This window comes from Myodes glareolus, chromosome 9 (genome assembly GCF_982192425.1).
Source record: "Myodes glareolus chromosome 9, mMyoGla1.1, whole genome shotgun sequence".
Lineage (NCBI taxonomy): Eukaryota > Metazoa > Chordata > Mammalia > Rodentia > Cricetidae > Myodes > Myodes glareolus.
Genome location: NC_142034.1, coordinates 27,273,555 through 27,293,950, shown reverse-complemented (window position 1 = coordinate 27,293,950; position 20,396 = coordinate 27,273,555). Strand labels below are relative to the sequence as shown.

The window sequence follows — 20,396 nt, the reverse complement described above, 5'->3', positions numbered from 1 at the left end:
CTCTGTGGACTTAGTAGCATTCAACACTGCAAGACGGTTGCGTGGGGGTGTGTATTGGATATGTGGGTTTTTAAAATGTCTGCAATTCATCCAAGTTCTTAGCACTTTTCACAGCTAGACCATTTTCCTTGTAAGTCCTATTCCTTTGACCTGTTTCTCTTGTATCAGTGGAATACTTATAAGCAAGTTTATTTTAATTCCTGTTTATATTTTATGTTCTATTGTTTTTCTTATTTTCTAATTATTTAGAGGTTTTTAATGAAAGGATATCCATATGGAATTTAGTCACAAGTACACACTATGCTGCATTGCTCCCACAGTCTACACCCAGATACTTCTTTGCTCTCCTGATGTGCACTCAAGTGCAGCTAATTCAGAGATTCTGGTGCTCCCAGAGGTCACAGGGAATCAGAAAGGGGAAGATTGAGAACCATGCTTGTGCCTCTTTGGCCTTTAATTCAGTGGTATCACTGAAAGCATCAGGTGGGTGGTCTTGTTTGTAATATGCCACATGGGGTTTACTTTCAGTTCTTGATGAGTTTTTTCTATTAGAAAATATGGCGATTTTCCCAAGTTGCATTTGTTTAATTAACATACTTAAATGTTTTCTAAGCATTTCTTGAATCATCCTTATCGCAATCCTTTGAGCTAGACTAGTTCTGTTTTCTTCATTTCTGTTACACAAGCGAAGCAGTGCCTCGGGAGGTCAGGTAATTTTTCCTAACATTGTACAGTAAATTAATGTCAAAGCCATGTCAGTTCTCCATTTCCCACTTCTTGTCTGCTGTGCTGTACTAAGTGGAGCTGAATGCCATTCACCCAAGAGAGCAAGGGCTCTCCCAAGTTTTCTTAGTAGAGCGTATTTACTTTAGTAATGAAAGGGAGAACATACAAAGCATGTTTAAATTAAATTTTTAAAATTTTCTCCTTAATAATTTGGGCCATAGGAAATCTTTGTGAAAATTTTCAGCTTCTGTTAACCCTTTCCAGTTACTTATATTGAAAACAAATGTCCTTTAGCTGTGAAGGTGTCATGTGTTCCCCCTTCTTTGCCTATGCAGGTAGAAGAGTCCTCTTTGTAAGGTGACAGTTAAGACAAAATAGGAAACATCATATGAAATATAAACACTACTTGTAAAATATCCAGACATTAGCTTATGTTTTTAAAGTATCCTTTCCATTCTCAAGAATAGACTCTTCCTTTGGTTGCCTGGGAATATGTATTTTTGCCCAATTTTAAATAAATATGTCTATTCATAGTTTTCTTTTTTAGTGAATTGTTGGTATGCATTAGTTATACTATATGGAACAACTAATATTTGCTTTTTATTGACCTATAGAGATGTTAGCTTGCTATGTAGCGTCTTGGTAGGTTATAAAACATGTTGATGAGGCAAACCCACTACCACACTGATATCTCGGTTCCTGTATATGGAATACTTGTCCCCTGACCAAAAACTGATATGAGATTTGATGTTGTCATCTAGGACTTGCTTTTTTAAAATATTGTTTCTAAGATTTATACTTTAAATGTAACCACAGTTTATTTTTAGTACAAGGGAAAGTCTGTTTTATGATTGTGTGGTTTGTTCTCTTACTGATTGACATTCAGGTTGCTGCTAGTCTTCTGCTGCAAATGATGTGCTACACTATAAACAATGTGTGGCATTTTCTTATTTTTTCAAGTTTTAATTCTATAGACACTAAAGTGACTTCCATGGCTTATCCCTTTATAGAGATGACTGGACAAGATTTGACAGTACTTAGTCTTTCATGGATATTAAATATTTTCACGGACTTCCCATTTAGTGGATGAATATATACAAGGCTTGACAGTCCTTAGTTGTTCATGAAATTTTCTTTAAAATTTTTTCTTTGTAATTTTCTTTTTTTAAAAAGGAGAAGTTAAGGGCTGGAGAGATGGCTCAGCGGTTAAGAGCATTGCCTGCTCTTCCAAAGGTCCTGAGTTCAGTTCCCAGCAACCACATGGTGGCTCACAACCATCTGGAATGAGGTCTGGTGCCCTCTTCTGGCCTGCAGACATACACACAGATAGAATATTGTATACATAATAAATAAATATTTAAAAAAAAAAAGAGAGAAGTTAAAGCCAAACATGGTAGCCCACACCTTTAATCCCACACTTAAGGAGACAGAGGCAGGCCCATCTCTGAATAGGAGGACAGCCTGTTCTACAGAGTGAGTTCCTGGAAAGCCAGGGCTACACAGAGAATCCCTGTCTTGAAAAAACAAACCAAAAAAACAAAAAAAGAGAGAGAAGAAAAAGAAGTTGACTTTAAAAGTGAGACCCTCCCATAACTTGAAACTTTGTAGATTATACAGCCTTCCTGAGACATTTTCATGCATTCATTTATAAGACGACATAAATGTCACAGTCACGTCATCTTCACAGCTGCAGTTCTGAATGAGTCTCCATAGTCAACTTTATAGGCATTAAAAAAAACTTTCATTTTTCTCAAAATGGTCTCATTTTAGCATCATCATTTGCAGAGGAAAACAATTCCTCTCTAAGTTAAAAGTTTGGGCTCTGAAGACTCATTTCTGAGTGCCATTTAAAATTTATTTTTAATTAAGCGTATTTAATGTTGGTAAGAGGTGCCAGACATTCAGGGCTCTGGAGATTTCAAGCATCCATATATCTACAGAACAAGCCTGGCTCTGGCAGTAAAGGTACATTCTCCTTCCTGCTGTGTTCCTGTCTGTGTCCAAAGAGCAGAATAGCCCTACTGGGGGGTGTCGCAGTCTTTGGGCTCCACTCATTACCAAGCATGTATCTAGCCAGCAGAAAGTCCACTGGTAACCATAGTTCATTTGAAATTCAGCTTAGCTTTTGCCAATTCATTTACCCAGTCTACTCAATTGCTATTAAGTGTTAATGATTTTGGGCTCCTGTCAGCCTGATTTAATTCAAACTAGAGACATAGTGCCAAAAGCTTTCTCCATTCTCTACATTGTCCATCCCTGGGGATTCCTGCCTTTCCCTATGAGAAAGCAAGATTTAATTGGTCTTTTCCTTTTTTTTTCTAAATTAATATTTAGAATTATAACTGGGAACAGACAACTCTCACTTTTAATGTTAATATTATATCAAAGAAGTGAGGATACTAATATGAGAAAATGATTGAACCAAATTAGAAATCTTACAAAAAAACAAGAGAGGATCTCTGTGGGGTGGTTTGTGCTGGGTCTCGGGTTATTAAAATATTGTTATAATCTGTTCCTGATAAATGTGCTCTAATGCTGAGCACATTCATAATTGATTAGCTTGACTGCCTCCTTGTGCAAGATCATAACAGTTTTAAACAAATGAATAAGTTTTTTGACCTGGTAGTAAATATCTCACTCTTACACAGAAGGGATTATAGGTCATTTGGATCAAGCATTAACTTTGCCTTTGGGTTTGTGACTGCAGCTAAAGGATGACTTGCATCTTGAAGGTCAAAAGAAATGTGGGCCATCAAGGATGTTCTTAAACTGTCTTTCTTATCAGATTCTTATCAGTAGAAGAGCAGTGAGTTAATTCTCAAGGCTTGAGTTCTGCTTGAACTTAACTTTTCTAACATGATGTGTTTGTTGTAGGAAACAAAACACAGTATTTGTTGGGTGCATGGCTGCTTTGCAAGATGTTATTTTTTGTTTAATGACTAGCATATTTTATAATGTTAATGTGATTTGTAAGTCCTTATAATTGGTATCCTAACAGCTGACTTTCACTAACTCATCTAAAAATTTAGCTGTCTAGGTTGAATTAATTTAACTAGTTGAAACATGCTTCTAAAACCAGAGTGGAAGGTTGGAGGAGCCTTCCATATAGTTGGCATTGCCATTCTGTTCCAGGGGTATAAGTGCATATCTAAGCTGCAGTCAGCCATCTTGAATGTCATTGTCACAGATGACTGAATTCAGGTGTAAAACTTATGGTATATCCACCCAGTTTCCCTACTGAAAGTTTTTCCTCGTCTAATCTTTATGGGTAGTGGGCTTAAGTTACTAGATTTCTTTAGAGAGTTTTATATGGTGACTGTAATGGTTTGAGAAAAAAATGGCCCCTCAAATGGAGTGGCATTACTAGGAGGTGTGGCCTTGTTGGCACAGATGTGATCTTATTGGAGGAAGTGTGTCACTGTGAAGGTGGGTTTTGAGATCTCATATATGCTCAAGTCATGCCCAGTGAGAGAGACCACTTCCTGCTGCCTACAAGATGTAGGACTCTCAGCTACTTCTCCAACACCATGTCTACCTGCACATTGCCATGTCCTTCCGTGATGATAATGGACTGAGCCTCTGAGCTGTAAGCCACCTCAATTAAGTGTTTATAGGAATTGCCATGGTCATAGTGTCTCTTCACAACAATAGAAATGCTAACTAAGGCAGTGACCTCTATAGTAGCTCTTCGTGTGTGTGGCCTTTCTTTTAAGGCAGGGTAAAGGGAATACTTGAAATTGAGCATTTGTTCCTGTCAGTTTCTCTTTGGTATCTGTGCTTGGGTTTGCAAGGAGATGGAACTTATTAGAAACTGGAGAAGAACTTGCTCTGTGAGGCTGTCATTGTCTACAGTGTGGTATAAAAGAAGTACGATTATAATAAATGGTTAATTGATTCAAAGGAGAAAGTCTTGATTTGTGGAAATAATTTCAAGAAAGTGTGTGGTATCTAAATCTTCTATTTCTGCACTGTGGCAGAAGTTCTCTCTCCACCTGCTGGTAACAAAAGCTTTGTTTCTGTCTCCTTATATTTCATAGGTGAGTGTAGTACAAGATTCCGTCAATATTTCTGGACAGAATACCATGAACATGGTGAAGGTTCCTGAGTGTCGGCTGGCAGATGAGTTAGGAGGACTATGGGAGAATTCCCGATTCACAGATTGCTGCTTGTGTGTGGCTGGCCAAGAATTCCAGGCTCACAAGGCTATCCTAGCAGGTTAGTATTTATTCATGGTTCACTTTATAATTTTGTTGCAATAGGAAAACTAGTGGCTGCAAAATTGTCTTTGGAACAACTTCAACTTTTGAACTCTGCACCTAAATACTTATTTTCAAAGTTCATTTTCATTCTGGTATTTTGAGACAGCTTAGGCTGACCTGGAACTTACTATTTTAGTCCAGGCTGTCCTCAAACTTTCAGTCCTAACCCCATCCTCACACTACCCCCCCACCGTGCTGGAATAATAGGCATATACCACCATACCTGTACTATATTTTTGTATTCTGAGGACATTTCTCATAACCAAAAAGGCTGCTTTTCATAAAAGTAGCATTTCTGGTTTGTCTTGAGTGGACTCTTAGGCTATATCATTTTCAAAGTGTAAATGATGGTTATATAAAAATATTACATATCTTTGCATCGGGAAAGTAGCTCTTTGAGTACTAGGTGGTAGCTCCTAGTTGGGCTTTGGATACAATAGACAGGATTCTGGTCAAGGGAGTAAATATTATCAAACTGAGACTTAGGCCTCAGATGGTTAAGTTGTCTCTTCACTATAAACATACAAGAAGAATGAGACTATTGCTGCTGACCCAGAGGATCAGGTCTTGTTCTATCAGGTTCTTGATCTTTAAGACCAGAAAGATTCACCCAGAGGAGGAACTGAGAGAAGGCTGACTTCACCTTATAGAAAATGGGAGCCATAGCTACGCACTGCTCTGCAGAGTACAGAGCATAAGGGAGTATTGTGTTCCTCTCCAAGTAACATACTTCTTCCCAGGACTCCTTTGTTGAGACATCTTGACTCCATCATTCTAAGGTTTACTCTTGAAGTGAGCTCAAGCTGTCTCATGTGACAACTTCCCATTTTCTGCCTCAACTAGGCTGTCAATGCTGAAGGAAGTGAGCAACTCAGACTAGTGTCTGTCTGTATAGTGAGGCCCTCAACATGTTTCTTTTTTTTCTTCTTCCTTCCTCTTTCCCTCCCTTCCTCCCTCTCTTCTTTACTTCCCTTTCTTTCTCTTTCTTTTAATGTTTGTTTCTTGTATGTGTGGTACAAGCATGTTTTCGCACATGTCTGTGCAAGTACATTACTGTGTGTATATGTGCAGAGCCCAGAAGTTGCATGTCTTCTTCTGTTGCTTTCTACCTTACTTTTTGAGCTAAGGTCTCTCAGTGACGTGCAGTTTACCATTTTTACTGAGCAGATTGATCAGTGCAATCCAGGGATCTGAGGACATGGGAGGAACACAGTGGATCCCTCCCACAGCTCTCCCATGTCCTCCCAGTGCTGGTGTTACAGATACATGTCTGGCTTTTAAGTGGGTACTAGGGATCCAAAAAGAGGTCCTCGTGCTTTGTACAGCAAGCATTTTATCTGCTGAACCATCTCCTCAACTCAACTCCCCACCCTGCCCGACCCCCACTGTATCTTTCTGTAGATGCAGTCAGCCTCCTTCTTTTTTCCCAACAATAGATGTTTCAGACTTCTGTCATCCCCTCTAAATTCCTCTAACTCCTAAAGGATGCTTTTGCCCACATTTCCTTTCAAGAGGCCCTCTTGTTCCCTCACCTGTCTTCTCAGTGGCAAGGAGGTATCCCTGACTTGAGGATGGATGCTTCTGTATACTTCTGCTCTCTGAGTCTCGCCCTGCCTTCCTAGAAGCCTGGTTCTCTCAGTGCATGTGCTCTTTTCCCCACATACTCTGAGCTAAATTTCTTGAGGTAGCACATTCACTGTCTGCTTCCTTTCTCCATGTTGTCCTCAGTTCACCTCCTTGCTAGGAAAGAATTTTCCAAAGTTATGTGAACTACCTGATAGCTCCTAAGTTGGAAAGGCTGCAGATCATATCCTAGTTGACTCCGTGCTCCAGTTTTCTCCTGGTTCTTTGACGACTTTGTTCTTCCCCTTTATGGTTCAGGATAGCAAACTCTAGGCCCCACCGATGCTCAACAAGCACTCTATTGCCAAACTGTATCTCCTGCTTGCCCCAGCTGTTTCTCCTGTGTGCCTTCCCTTCCTTTTCTTTACCTTTCCTTCATGCAGCTGTCAGCCCTAAGAGTCTGCTTCAGTATTTCCTCTATTCTTGCTGGGAATTCTGTTCCATTGCATTAGCTATGGTCTGTCTTCTGATGACTTTCTAACCCCCACCTGCTGCTGTGAACCTTCCCTTTGTATTAAAGTACCAGTCCATGCACACCATATAGTCTGTAATTCTTCTGAGAAATAACCTTCTGAAATAGATTAAAATACTGAGGTTCACATTCAAAATCTTAAAAAGCGGGGAGAAATTTGACCAGGCTGACCTCACACTCGAAATTCTCTTACCTTACACTTAATGCATCACTAATGCCTCGTTTATTTATAATTTTTTGTAAAAAATTAAAATATATATATGCATGCATACATATATTAAGCAGGAGAAACAGGGTAAATGGTTCAGAGAGTTAAATGATTTTACCAAGAAAATGATTAGAAAATGGCAAAGCTAAAATTTGTTCTTTCTGATGTAAACTAAAGGCCAAAAGTTCTAGGTCTCTGCCACCATCCTACCCACTCTCTATCTGTCCTTCTGCTCTTAGGTACTGGGTTGGAAGTGTTAACTTTGGCCTCAATCCCTGATTTACTCATCAATATGAAGAAAAAATGAGTTCTTTATTACTGTTCTGGTTGGAATTAAGTCTGCTTATTTTTTGTGTATGTGTGTGGTGTTTCATGAGTGTTCATAGAAAGTACGTGGACCATAGCACTGTTTCTTGACCTTTTGTCTTCATTCCCATTTCTAAAGAGAAAAACTGAATTCTCTGTGATGAAAAAAAAATTAAATGTTAAGGAAGATGGTTTCACCAAACAGGAAAGAACATAGAACACATAGCTAGAGGGACAGGCAATTTGCCATAAATGTTCATTATCAAGCTAGTGCATGCCACTGAGCCCAGCTCTTGACCTTCTTCCTGTGTAGTCTCTAGAGATGCCAGTCATTGTTCCAGCCAAAAGTCCAGATATTAGAACACCCTGCTTAGACCATGGAATACCTTCCAGTTTAAAGTTCAAAGTCTACACAAGTAGTATATATTCCATTGTTGCCCAATATAGATAAATAATTTCATTAAATGTGGATGATTAAAATAGAGCCAAAGAAATGTTTTGAAACATATGTTTTCTAATTCTGATGTGATTTGAGGCCAAGATCGTTTCCTTGGGAATGGAACAGGAAGAACAAAGATCATTATTATTACTTGGGTAATCAAGCAATTCCCATGTCATAACCTCATTGTTTCCCTCTCACTTTGTAGCTCGGTCTCCAGTTTTCAGTGCCATGTTTGAACATGAAATGGAGGAAAGCAAAAAGGTGTGTAACAGAATGGACATGTGTCTTTTTAACCCAGTGACTGCAGTAAGACCTTTCTCAGTCTGGCAGATTTATTTTCCTAATTATCTTTATCTTGCCATGTTAGTAAAGTGCTGTTTCTTTGAGAGCAGACGGGTGGTCTGGGAGTGTCCCAGTTGTGTGGACTTACTGTTCAGAGATCATCTCAGTGGTTTGGGCTAAAGATACTAGAAAGTCCAGAGATTTAAAAACAAAACACTACACATGTAGTTGTTTTCCAACTGTCTGTGATAAAATAAAAGTAGTATACAATGATGGGAGGGAAGGTGTTGTTTACGCAGCCAGGAGAGAAGAGGGAGGAGGCTTTCTATCCATGCTAGGTTTGAACTCATACAAGCTGCTTTCTTCACCAGAACTTAACATGAGTATAGTTTAGAATTGTGTTCTGTTGGAATGCTTCTCATTTTTGACTTTTCTTCCGGCACAGAATCGGGTCGAAATCAACGATGTGGAACCTGATGTCTTTAAGGAAATGATGTGCTTCATCTACACAGGGAAGGCGCCAAACCTTGACAAAATGGCTGATGATTTGCTGGCAGCTGCTGACAAGGTAAGATAAGAAAGAATAGGAAGATAATCATAGGACCAGGTGTTCCTGTGACCTCTTCAGTTTTGTGAAAGGGCTTATGTGCTGTATATGGATGAAGTGAGCATACATACATCTTAATTGGGCAGGACAATCTTCTTTATCCTGTTGTTCCAGCACAGTAGTAACCTTTTGGTGCTAGAGGTGTTGTTCTCTGAATGATAAACTATCGGAGCCATCCAATGGAGTGGAGGGGTTGTTTGATAGTCACCCTCTTCTTACTCTATCTTAGTTTTAACCCAACAAGAATATTCAACCTAACAAGAATATTTAACCTAACAAGAAACGTTAGAATGCTAACGTTTGGGTTGTACTTTATAATTTTCAAGATATTTTTTACTTCATTAACTTACCCAAACTTTATCAAAAAACTGTATAGCCTTGGGCCTATGAGGTGACTCAGTGGGTAAGGTGCTTTGCCTGAGGATCTGAGTTCAATTCCCAGAACCCACAGAGTGTAGGAACTGACGCCCACAAGTTGTCTCTGACAGACAGGACTACACAGAGAAATCCTGTCTCAAAAAAACTGACACACACATACACACACACACGCCCCCCACACACAAAAAAATAAATCAGTGGATATTGTATGTGTGTGTGTCAGTTTTTTTTGAGACAGGATTTCTCTGTGTAGTCCTGTCTGTCCTGGAACTCACTTGCTCGGTAGACCAGGCTATCCTCAAACTCACAGAGATCCACCTGCCTTTGCCTCCTGAATACTGAGATTAAAGGTGTGCACCACCACTGCCTGGCTTTTTTTTTCCTGTCTTCTTTTTTTCAAATAAATGTAATTTTAAAGAGAGAAACTAGCTGGGCAGTGGTGGCACATGCCTTTGCAAAGGCAGGCAGACCAGGCTGAACTCTAACTCACAGAGATCCTCCTGCCTATGCCTCCCAAGTGCTGACTGGAATTAAAGGTGTAGGCCACCACACTCGGTTTACTAATAATTTTTTGAAAATAAGTAACGGTAGACAGAATTCCTCCAACTTAGTTTACCCTGGAAGCATTTTTCTCAAGGATCACATCTGATAAAAGAATCTCAGAACACAATGGGAACTGACTTCCATTGTGAAGGCATGTAGAGCCCAAAGGCTGCCTGCTTGTTTGTGTCCTGGGGCCTGTGCAGATATCACTTGTGAGGTGGCCAGGAAGACTGATATTTGCCCTGTATAATTGCTCCCTGTGCGTTAGGCAGGAGCAGTTGATGTGGAAGAATTAAAAGGCTTACTTAGCTGCCAGCAGTAGACCTCAGGAGAAAGCAGATGCTTGCTGGGAGTGCTACCTCTTCTATTGTGTCCGAGTTCCAGTACTTTTCTGAAGAAGTAGCTCTAGATAAGAATGCTAAAGCCTTCCAGTTTCTGCTGTGAAGAATTGTCTTTTTTTTTTTTTAAAGATTTACTTATTTATTTTATTTACAATATTCTGTCTACATGTATGTCTGCAGGCCAGAAGAGGGCACCAGATCTCATTATAGATGGTTGTAAGCCACCATGTAGTTGCTGGGAATTGAACTCAGGACCCCTGGAAGAGCAATCAGTGCTCTTAACCTCTGAGCCATCTCTCTAGCCCAAGAATTGTCTTCTTATACCTCCTTTTGTGTCTGAGAACAAAGGAGGGTGCCTAGACTTATCACAGAGGCTGTGTTCAGCATTTTGGAGTATTACTGAATATGAGGCATATAGACCTAATCATTGCTCTTGATGAAGATTGGGATAGTAATTATTTTTGTTATCACCTTTGGAGGCTTGATTAGTAGTTGGCAGCATGAAAACTCCACACCCTTCTAGTCAACCTCATTTCTGACTAGGAGAAACTTGGTTTCAATGGAGATAATGAGAAAATATTCTCTTTAAGCTGGGTAAAATTAGTACAGTCCAGTGCTCTTTTTTTTGTTGTTGTTTATTTTGAGACAGGGCTTTGCTCTGTAGCCCCAGCTGCCTTCAACCTCACAGTCACCCTGAACCTTACTCAGTTCCTGAGTACTGGGTTTAGCTGAGTGTATCCAAACTTTCATAGAGTTACTATGGTTTTGTCTGACCTGCCTCTGGTTTCCAAAGAATTGGTCCCTTGTTTTATATACCTCAGGTCTTTATCACTTCTCTTTGAGGTCCTGTAAGAATGATGAGTACTACAAAGCCCACGTTTTAGACAGAAAGACTGAAGCTCAAAGTTACACATCCCTAGAGTCAAAGTTAAAAACTACTGTTTCTGCATTTTCATTCTCTGCCAAAAACCTAATTGTGACCCTTGGGGCAAGAGGAATGGGAATTAGCCCAAATTGCCATTTGGATGTTGGTTTCAATGCAGCATGTTTCCTTCTGATTTAAAAAAAAAAAAAACTTGAATCCCAACAGTGCAATAAATTTATGAATGAGAAGTGCCAGGCAGTGGTGGCACACACCTTTAATCCCAACACTCGGGAGGCAGAGGCAGGCGAATCTCATGAGTTTAAGACCAGCCTGGTTTACAGAGAATTCCAGGATAACCAAGGCTACACCAAGAAACACTATTTTAGGAAAATGGGGGGCAGGGGTAGTAACTGGTAGGTGCATTTTCAGATTCCGTTCAGAATTTCCCACTGGGTAGCCTTTGCTCCAAGCCTATTTGAAAGCATGCTTTACCTTTACACCTCTCTGTGAGTTTAGGAAAACAGTAAAAAATCTTTCATGGAAGGATCTAAACATCTAGAATTTACCCTGGAGGCTGAAACAGCTTCTTCTGAGCCTTTCCAATCTCCTGGGGACATGTGTAATTAGACCAAAAACAAAACAAAACACGCTGGCCGGGCCTGGGAGACACAATTTCAATCTCCTGAGTAAGTACTGCCATTAGGCAGGGTTTTCAGAAGCATAATTAAGAAAAAAACTTTGTCCCCCAAGAGACAGGAGTGGCTACTTTGGTCTAATTATGCGGGCGGGATCAGAGCTATTCACAGCAGAAGTCCTTTTAAAAGAAAGTGCCACAGTCTAGTGGCACTGCAGAAGACTGAACGTCTACTCAACTTTCCCAGCACCCTCGTTTCTTACTTGTCTAGTGCCATTCCCCTTTTCCATTGAAATTGTTTTTCAGTTACTCAAATATAAGAAATTAAACTGACACCAAAACCAATAAAACTCCATTCTGCTTCAGGAGATCACAGTGCCAGCAGGTATGCCTCCTTGCCTGAAGTTCATAATAAAATTGTCTTGATTTGGTTGCCATGATTCAGCCTGGAGGGGCATTGTGTCATGATTCTGGGGCCTGAAGGTGGAGGCCCTGTAGAGAGCCTGGAAAGCCTCATAGCAAACGCTTGTCCTGTGAAGTAATTAATGACATTTTGCTCTGTGCTTTCTTTATTCCTCAGTAAGTTCATGCTGTGGTAGAGCAGGTAGCAGAGTGGCATCAGACCTAGTCAGCGGGATCAGTGTGCTCAGTGGGCCGAGACTTTCCATTTCCAGATGTTTGTGTTGTTTGTTTAGAAGTTTTAAACTGAAATTGAACCAGGGTTTCTGGTGCTTTGTCCTTTTACCCTAAGAATCAACCCCAATAAAGTAAAACTTAATTTATCTTTTCCTATTTCAAAGAAGCCCTTGATTCACCCTCACTCACGAACAATGTGTGGTAAAAATGCTGGTGAAAACTACCACAGGGTCCCTTTTCACAGCTTGATAGGTCTTTGGGGTATCTTGCCAGGATAGTGACACTGCTTAGGCAAAAAGACCTGTGCTTTTGGCTCAGTTGGCTATAAGTTGTAGGACTGTGAAAGTTGTAATAAAATGTTCTGCTGGCTTGCAGGTGGCTAATGCATCATTGTCAGGGTAGGTGGTGATTGTTTAAGAAAGACAGGTAATGCAATGAGCTTTGGAATAAAAATCTGCTCTGATTGCCATTTTCTAGCAGTAAACTTTGGAATTTTTGATAGATACTACCCACCATATTTCAGTTGTTTTCTTTTCAAGCTTAAGCAACCAGCCTTCAGAGTGTGGTTGTGCTTTATAACTGTGGTGACGGCTTTTCCTGCACTCTGCAATTCTGTTCAGATACCCAGTTATACAGCAGTGCCGCTACAGAGAACAACTTCAGTAGCGGTCAGCCCTGAGCGACTGCTGCTCTGATGACAGCACTGCTTGTTTTACAGTATGCCCTGGAGCGTTTGAAGGTCATGTGTGAGGATGCCCTCTGCAGTAACCTCTCCGTGGAGAATGCTGCAGAAATTCTCATCCTGGCTGACCTCCACAGCGCGGATCAACTGAAAACTCAGGCAGTGGATTTCATCAACTAGTGAGTAGCATCTTCAAAGCTTTTCTTTCAGAATAATTGGGATAAAGAAATAAAAAAGACTTTGAATTAGTGAGTAAAATGAGCAAGGAGATTCATTAACCTTTTGGTAGTAAGTAGAGAATTTTTGTCTTTCTGTTCAGCTTGACAGTGTGAAAATGGTTTTGCATTCATGGATCAGGTCCTAGTTGTGAGTGAATCCCTGTACTTCCAAACAGCAGTGGAACTGAGTAGTGATAACTTGCTGACCTGGAAAAGCTGTGTGGAACCTCACTTTACTTTCACTGACAAAATGAAAGATAGACAGATTCCAAGAGAACAGAGGTTCATTTTTTATGAATTGGTAAAATATGTTTTATGTCTCTGGTGGGCTCAGGGAAAGAGAAGGGATGGACATTAACTGATTGTTAAGGACTGTTTTGAAAAGGAAACAGTCTACCAGGTCGGTCTGTTCCTTCACTCCAAGTGACAGGTGACCTCACTGCAGCACTTTCTAAAATGCTTTGAAGGAGGTTATAACTGTAGTCCTTTTCATTGCAAGATACTCTATTATTTCCTTGTTTGGTGGGAAGCAAAAGTTGGAGTGAAAAAAGTCCTCACAGTGCTAGGCGGTGGTGGCACACGCCTTTAATCCCAGCACTCGGAAGGCAGAGGCAGGTGGATCTCTATGAGCTCGAAGCCAGCCTGGTCTACAGATTTACAAGAGCTAGTTCCAGGATAGGCTCCAAAGCTACAGAGAAACCCTGTCTCAAAAACCAAAAAAAAATAAAAAAGGTCCTCAGGTAGATGAGTGGCCAAGTTTAATTCAGAAGTAATATCTTATAGATCTAGTTGCATGGTTGTTTCTGAGGTGTGAGCCTGAGACAGAAGAGGAAGGGAAGGACCAGTGTCATTTCTGTTCAGGCTCACTATGTGTTGGATATGTACTTGTCACTTTTTAGAAGGTAACTCAACTATTGAGCAAAAAGCGGCTATTCTCTTTCTTGATCGTCAGATAGGCCCTGGCTGTGATGTGCCTTGTGGTTAACAAGACTAGTAAATGACACCACCAGGTGGGAGCTCAGAGCTGAATGTCTAAGGAAGCCCTTGCTCTTTCTCTTTATTGGCAACTGTGAATATAATTATCATCAACAATGTTGACTCTGTCGAACAGCCCATGTTTTCAGAGTGCAGTGCCTCAGAGTCCAAGTTTTGGGAATTAGAGCCACAGCCCAATCACCGGTCTGCACATTGTCTAGCAAGCACATGCATGTTAAGGGTTCTGTCTTGGGTAGTGTTGATTGTATTGACCACATCTACACCAAACACTGAAAAAGTGGGCTATCTAGGCAGCTGTTTGGTCCATGTGCACACTTCCTTTGGTAACCTCTCTCTCGCATTTCTCCTAGTCATGCTTCGGATGTCTTGGAGACCTCTGGGTGGAAGTCAATGGTGGTGTCACATCCCCACTTAGTGGCTGAAGCATACCGCTCTCTGGCTTCAGCACAATGCCCTTTCCTGGGGCCCCCACGCAAACGCCTGAAGCAATCCTAAGATCCTGCCTGTTATAAGACTCCATTTATTTTCCAGAAGCAGCAGCCATCGTTGCTGCCACTGACCACCAGGTAGACGGCGCAATCTGTGGAGCTTTTACTCTGTGTCAGGGGAAAGACTGTACCATGACCCAGACTTTAAAACAGCACTAAATAACTTAGGGGAACGGGTGGGGGGAGGGAAGGGCCCAGGACTGGGGCTGCTCAACCTAATGAAAACCCTGTCGCCGTGTCACCGTGTTCCCTTTGGCCTGGCCAAGTTGACCCTGGGATTCAGTTTAGGTGCTGGCCCCAAGCACATCCCAGCAGTGGTACTTTGGAGAAACCTGCCTGCATTTGACTGAGCAGAACAAATCGTCAGGTGCCTGGAGCAAAAAGGAAAACAAAATGGACATTTGGTTTTAAGAGAAGGGAAAAGGAAAGAAGAAAGAATTTTTTTCAGAAATCAGTTTGTGAATTCCAGTAGTATTTATGTTGAAAGAAGCAAATTTTAGTCCTTCCAGCTGTGTTAAACCTTGGATATTTGTGAAAACTCCTCACTACCATACAAGTATCAGCAGAGCTCTCTCGTTAGCACTTACCATTTGCAAGAACAGAGCCCATCCTTTTATCCTCTTATGAAAAGTGACACGTGAAGGCGAAGGGGGAAGGAGGTTATTTGATCTAGAAGATGAATGTTTTGATGGTAGTGGCTTTTGCAAAATCTTTATTGGTGTTGAAAACTGGAAAAAAAAGTTATTCATCCAGAATTCATACTGTCTTGACAAGAACATGGTTCTGTTTTTAGATATTGTGGAAAATGTTTTTGGTGGGTTTTTTTTGGCATTTTTCTCTGATTTTATTTTTTCTTCCCTTCCCCCTCCTTTTTTTTTTAAAAAAAAAAAGAAGAAATAAATCCAGAAAATACATAAAACAAAAAGAAGAGAAAAAGAAATTTTATTATTATTGCTATGTGAAAAAAATTCCAGCCCAGATTGCCCGGCTGTTTGTACCTGACTTGTCGCCTGCATAGGAGCCAGTCTGTCACTTCTGATTAGCCCCTCTTCCAAGGGGGAGACTTCCAAATGTTAATTTTTTCTTTTTGAAATATAAATAATTACTATTTTGTACTGTGTGGTATCTCTTGTCTTTTGTTTCACTCACTTGGCTTGTCTCTCGGATCTGAGTTTTTTGCTTACGGGGTTTTGAAGCCCTGGTTTGATCTTAATCTTTCAGGAATTATATCTAAAATATCCAAGAAGCAGTAGGGATTTATTTATTCTCCATAATCTCAAGTTTCCTTTGTGAGCATCTGCCAGTCTTGTCCTCCTTGAGGATCTGCCAACCATGTCCTATTGAGAGACTGGAACCAGGCCCTACTCTGCCAAGAGAAGCAATTGTAGTAGGCTTTTTCTGCACCCCAACCATGTGTGTTAATACCCAATCCCAAATCTCCTTTCTCCTAACAAAATACAAAAAAAAGTATTTAGGAGACGTGAATATGGAGATTAAATAAAGGGAAATTATTGTCTCTGATGGGTCCTGTCATTGACTGTGTTTCTGAGGAAACTAAGGTCTTAACTTGCAGTGAGATAACAAGAATGTGTGGAGCTCCCAGCTCCACAGCACTGGCCAGACAGTGGAACACTAGGAATACATTGTTTGGCCAAAGTTGCATTATTTAGTCTTAGGTGGAATCTCAGCCCTTTTCACACTCCATTTCCTTTCAGTGACTGCTCTTTGCAAATTCTCTGGTTTTCATTGTATAGCTACTACTGGGCTGGGTATGTATGAGTTAGCGGCAGTTTTTTCACAAATGTTTCTTCCCAAGTGTGACCTGTGTAAGGAAGTGTCTGGTTCTCTGTGTACTGACTGCTGACCGCTGTCATTTTGGCCCCCATTTGCCGTGTTGGTGCATACTCCTAGTGATCCAGTGGACACAACATCTGCTTTGCCCATACAGCCTCTGTGTTTGTTCTACAGCCTTCAGTTCTCAGCAGACCTTCGTCTGTACTGTCCTTTTGAACCTCTAGCCTCTCAACGAGTTTAGTTGGACAGGTGCTAGTTAGTGTTGCTCTGTAGCTGGAAGAGGTGAAACTGGAGGAAGGCACATGCCTAACTAAGGTCACATGAATACCAAGTACCAGATCGTCTAATGTCATATCCTGAAGATTACATAAGGAGTAGAGGAAGTTCCATTTCTGGAGTGCTTAGGTATAAAATTGGAAGTGAAGCTTGCTTCCTCTGGGAATAGTGAGAACAAAGCTCCAGAAAGGTGCCTCTACTGGCCTGTTCTTCAGCGCTCCCAGCAGGGTGAAGCAGATTTGCTTCGCTGAGCTTCACTCACAGTTCTGGGGTTGAGGCTGGAGGACTCAGAGCATGTGCTCTCAGGAAGGGAGCTGGCCTGACATCTGGCTTTGGCAGGATAAAGGTCTCTTCTGGGATTTTCCATACTGATAGAATTTCCAATGTGGACTTCACTGTAGATTGAAAACTGATGAAATTTCAGGTATAGATGATGATGCTCAATGCTGCTCCTGTTACTATATTATTTCTGGCCATGTTTGTTTTTGTTTAAATGATACAGTTGAAGCCATCTGGTTATGACAACATCAGAGCCCCAGCATACTGTTCATAAACCTCCCACCGCCACCACCTCTTCCCTTAGCTCCCCCACATCTGAAATCTAATTCCAGTTAACTCCACAATCTGGGGCATGTGCTGTCACTGCAGAGATGTCCGTGCCAGTGGAACAGTTGGAGATGGCAATTCCACAAGGATATGGCTTATTTATCAAAACAATATTTCAGGCAAGTAGTTCCACAGAACCTTCAGAGTTGCAGGTTTTGGGGCCAAATAGAATATCTGGCAGTGTCCCCATCTCCCCACCTCCCTGTGGTCTCTGGCCATCCATGGGGGGTGGGGAGTTTTTCCATTTCCTACATAGAGATTAAACCTGTCAGTTATCAGGCAACTTGAAGACCTTTATAGGTTTGAACAATTTAGGAAAGAAATGTCTCTTTCCCTTTTCACTGATAAGGCCGCTGGACTTGAGCTCTCAGAGAGCTACTGCTGTTTTGCTTTCCTTTTTAATTCCAGCCAGGAACATGGAGATCCTACGACAGGCCAGAAGATCTCTAGCTGGGAGCTCCTTTTAAGTTGTGGCTTCAGCCTATTGTGGGACCACCGTATTGGATGAGCCCTGTGCCGATGAAAGGGAAGCAGCTTCTATGTATGCAAACATTAAACTGGGTAGAGGGGCAGAGCTGCGCCTGGCACCCACTGGTGCTTGGTTCTGGCCCTTCAGCTCCTAGAAAAGAGCCACTAGATCAACGTGCAGCATGGCTGCCGTGCATCTCTTCCTATACCTTTGTTAAAAACAAATTATTGGCTGAAACCCAACCTTATTTTCAACAACTAATTATCTTTTTAATCAGCCTGGGCCCTGTGTGTTTCCTTTTGTCTCGTGACTTTTCATCGAAATCTGCCCTCCCTCATTTAGATTCATTTCTAATGGCTTGCTGACTAATCTAACATTCAGGTAAGTGTTATTGGCCTGCTGTGTATGTGCATGCACAAGGTAGCTGTGCTTTCCCGCTTTTAATTTCAGAGGTGACTCTGCCACTGTGGGCCCTTTGACCCCTTAGGTGAATGCCTCCTGGATACAGTGAGCAAGAAAGCAGATGTAGGAAGATCAGCCTTTGGGATAATGAGCTGGGAGAATCAGAAGCTCTGACCTCCAGATGAGAACAGAACTTGAATATTGTTGACTGATGGGATCTTTAAGCCATTAACAAAATGAGTGCTCCCCTCTGTAAATCCTGTCTGTAATACTGGAGGAGGAAGTGCCATCTACAATACTGTTTGCTGATTTCTGCACTCTGAGAAAAAAAGAATTCTAGACTTGAGGGAATTCAATACAAGCAGCAGAAATGATTAAGGAGTTGAAGGGGATCAACTCTAGGGGAAAGACATTATGAAGATAAAGTGCATGCCACTCCAGTATAGGAAGTGTACCTGCAGCTGACAGATGTCACAGGCATCCTGAGCACTTACTGGCCTGTCTTGTGTAGCTCTCATTCATTGCTCTTGTGGAAGTTTGGAAGGTGAAAATGTCACTTCTTCAAGGTCACACCTCCTGGTCCAGAGCCAAGAAACAACAGCAGTCAAAATATTTGGAGCTTGGACCAAGAACCAAAGAGAAGACGAAAAGCCACATTTGTCTGATGGCAACATGTACTTGCCTGCTGATGCTCAGAGGAAAGGTAATGGTGACAACTTCCCAAACTGAAGAAGGAGGTGGTCACAAAATTCATCTTCATGTCAGAGAAAACAGACATTTAGAAAAGAGGAAAAGGGTCCAAAGGACAGAGACTAACACTTACGTCACTAAGAGAGCAAATGCTTATACGGCACTGGAGGTCTAGGGTGGTGGGTAGAATATCTGCTCTACCAATGAAGTCCTAGAGGCAGAAGCAAACCAGAGAGCCCCCTAGGACTAAAAGCAAATGCGTTAGGAGGACAGCAGTTACCGTAAAGCATTTTCAGTCATGATGGAGGCAGAAGAAGCCAGGGTTGACAGGATAAATCAACAAACTGAGTACAGGCTACCCTTGGCACAAGTTTTGACAGTGAGAGAAGAAAAGAACTAACCCCTGATCACATAATTCAGTCAAGTCAATGAACTCATTTGTTTCAGTGTGTAATGGTATACAGGCTGTTGGCTTGGTTGTTTGATGTCTCGAACACTGCAGCCACAGCTATTTGTAATGTAGTGAAAGTCATGCTTGTGGAATAATTAGGCTTTTCAGATGAGGAAGAAAACAGCCAGCTTTAGTCTACACTCTTGAGAATGATTCCCTAAAGACCCACTTCTGGGCTTTTTCAGCCTATCTTTCAAGTAGAAGTTTCTTCACACCTTAAATGTTTTCATGGGCCAGTGGTGGATTCAGTGGTATGCTACTGAAGGCATGTTCCTCGGGTCCTGTATACAGAAGCTCTTTGCCAGTCTGCATGATGCACATGCTCTCACCATGGCTGACTTCACATCTTCAACTGAGTGAAGATTAGTGACCTTACTGAGTGAAAATTGGAGATGTACAGTATGCCATTTCCTAGTATCTCCCCTGTAGAGACCATAGATGAAAATAACCTCGTACAGCTGGGCAATGGTGGCGCACGCCTTTAATCTCAGCACTTGGGAGGCAGAGGCAGGCAGATCTCTGTGAGTTCAGGACCAGCCTGGTCTATAAGAACTAGTTCCAGGACAGGCTCCAAAGCTACAGAGAGTCTCAGAGAAAAAAAAAGAAGAATGAAAAAAAAAAAACCCCATACACATAGACAATTGTAAGATGTGAGATGATTAGGAAGAGCTTTTGAGTACTTTACTAATTGTGTGGTCATACTATTTATTTATTTATTTATTTATTTATTTATTTATTTATTTATTTATTTGGTTTTTTGAGATAGGGTTTCTCTATTATAATAATTCTGACTGTCCTGGAACTCACTCTATAGACCAGACTGACCTCAAACTCAGAGATCCACCTGCCTCTGCCTCCCAAGTGCTGGAACTAAAGGCATGAACCACCACCTCTCAGTTGTAATTTTTAGTGATCGCTATGGCTATTTAACAGCTAGCTTTTAAGATTCCTAAAAATTGAGCAGTTGGCTCTAGAAAGCCAGTGTGAACCAGCTTTAGCACA

At 41.2% G+C, this 20,396-nt stretch overlaps 1 protein-coding gene across 2 annotated transcripts in view; it reads left to right on the top strand.

Annotated features, from left to right (window-relative positions):
- Window positions 1-15,821, top strand: part of Spop (speckle type BTB/POZ protein) — an 82,129-nt gene extending 66,308 nt beyond the window's left edge. For both annotated transcript variants that reach the window (XM_048446972.3, XM_048446973.3), the window contains 5 exons: window positions 4,764-4,941; window positions 8,242-8,297; window positions 8,764-8,886; window positions 13,041-13,183; window positions 14,569-15,821. In XM_048446972.3, the coding sequence (XP_048302929.1) occupies window positions 4,764-4,941; window positions 8,242-8,297; window positions 8,764-8,886; window positions 13,041-13,183; window positions 14,569-14,713 (645 nt within the window). In that variant the 3' untranslated portion in view covers window positions 14,714-15,821. The remainder of the gene's footprint in view (window positions 1-4,763; window positions 4,942-8,241; window positions 8,298-8,763; window positions 8,887-13,040; window positions 13,184-14,568) is intronic.
- Window positions 15,822-20,396: the final 4,575 nt, after the last annotated feature.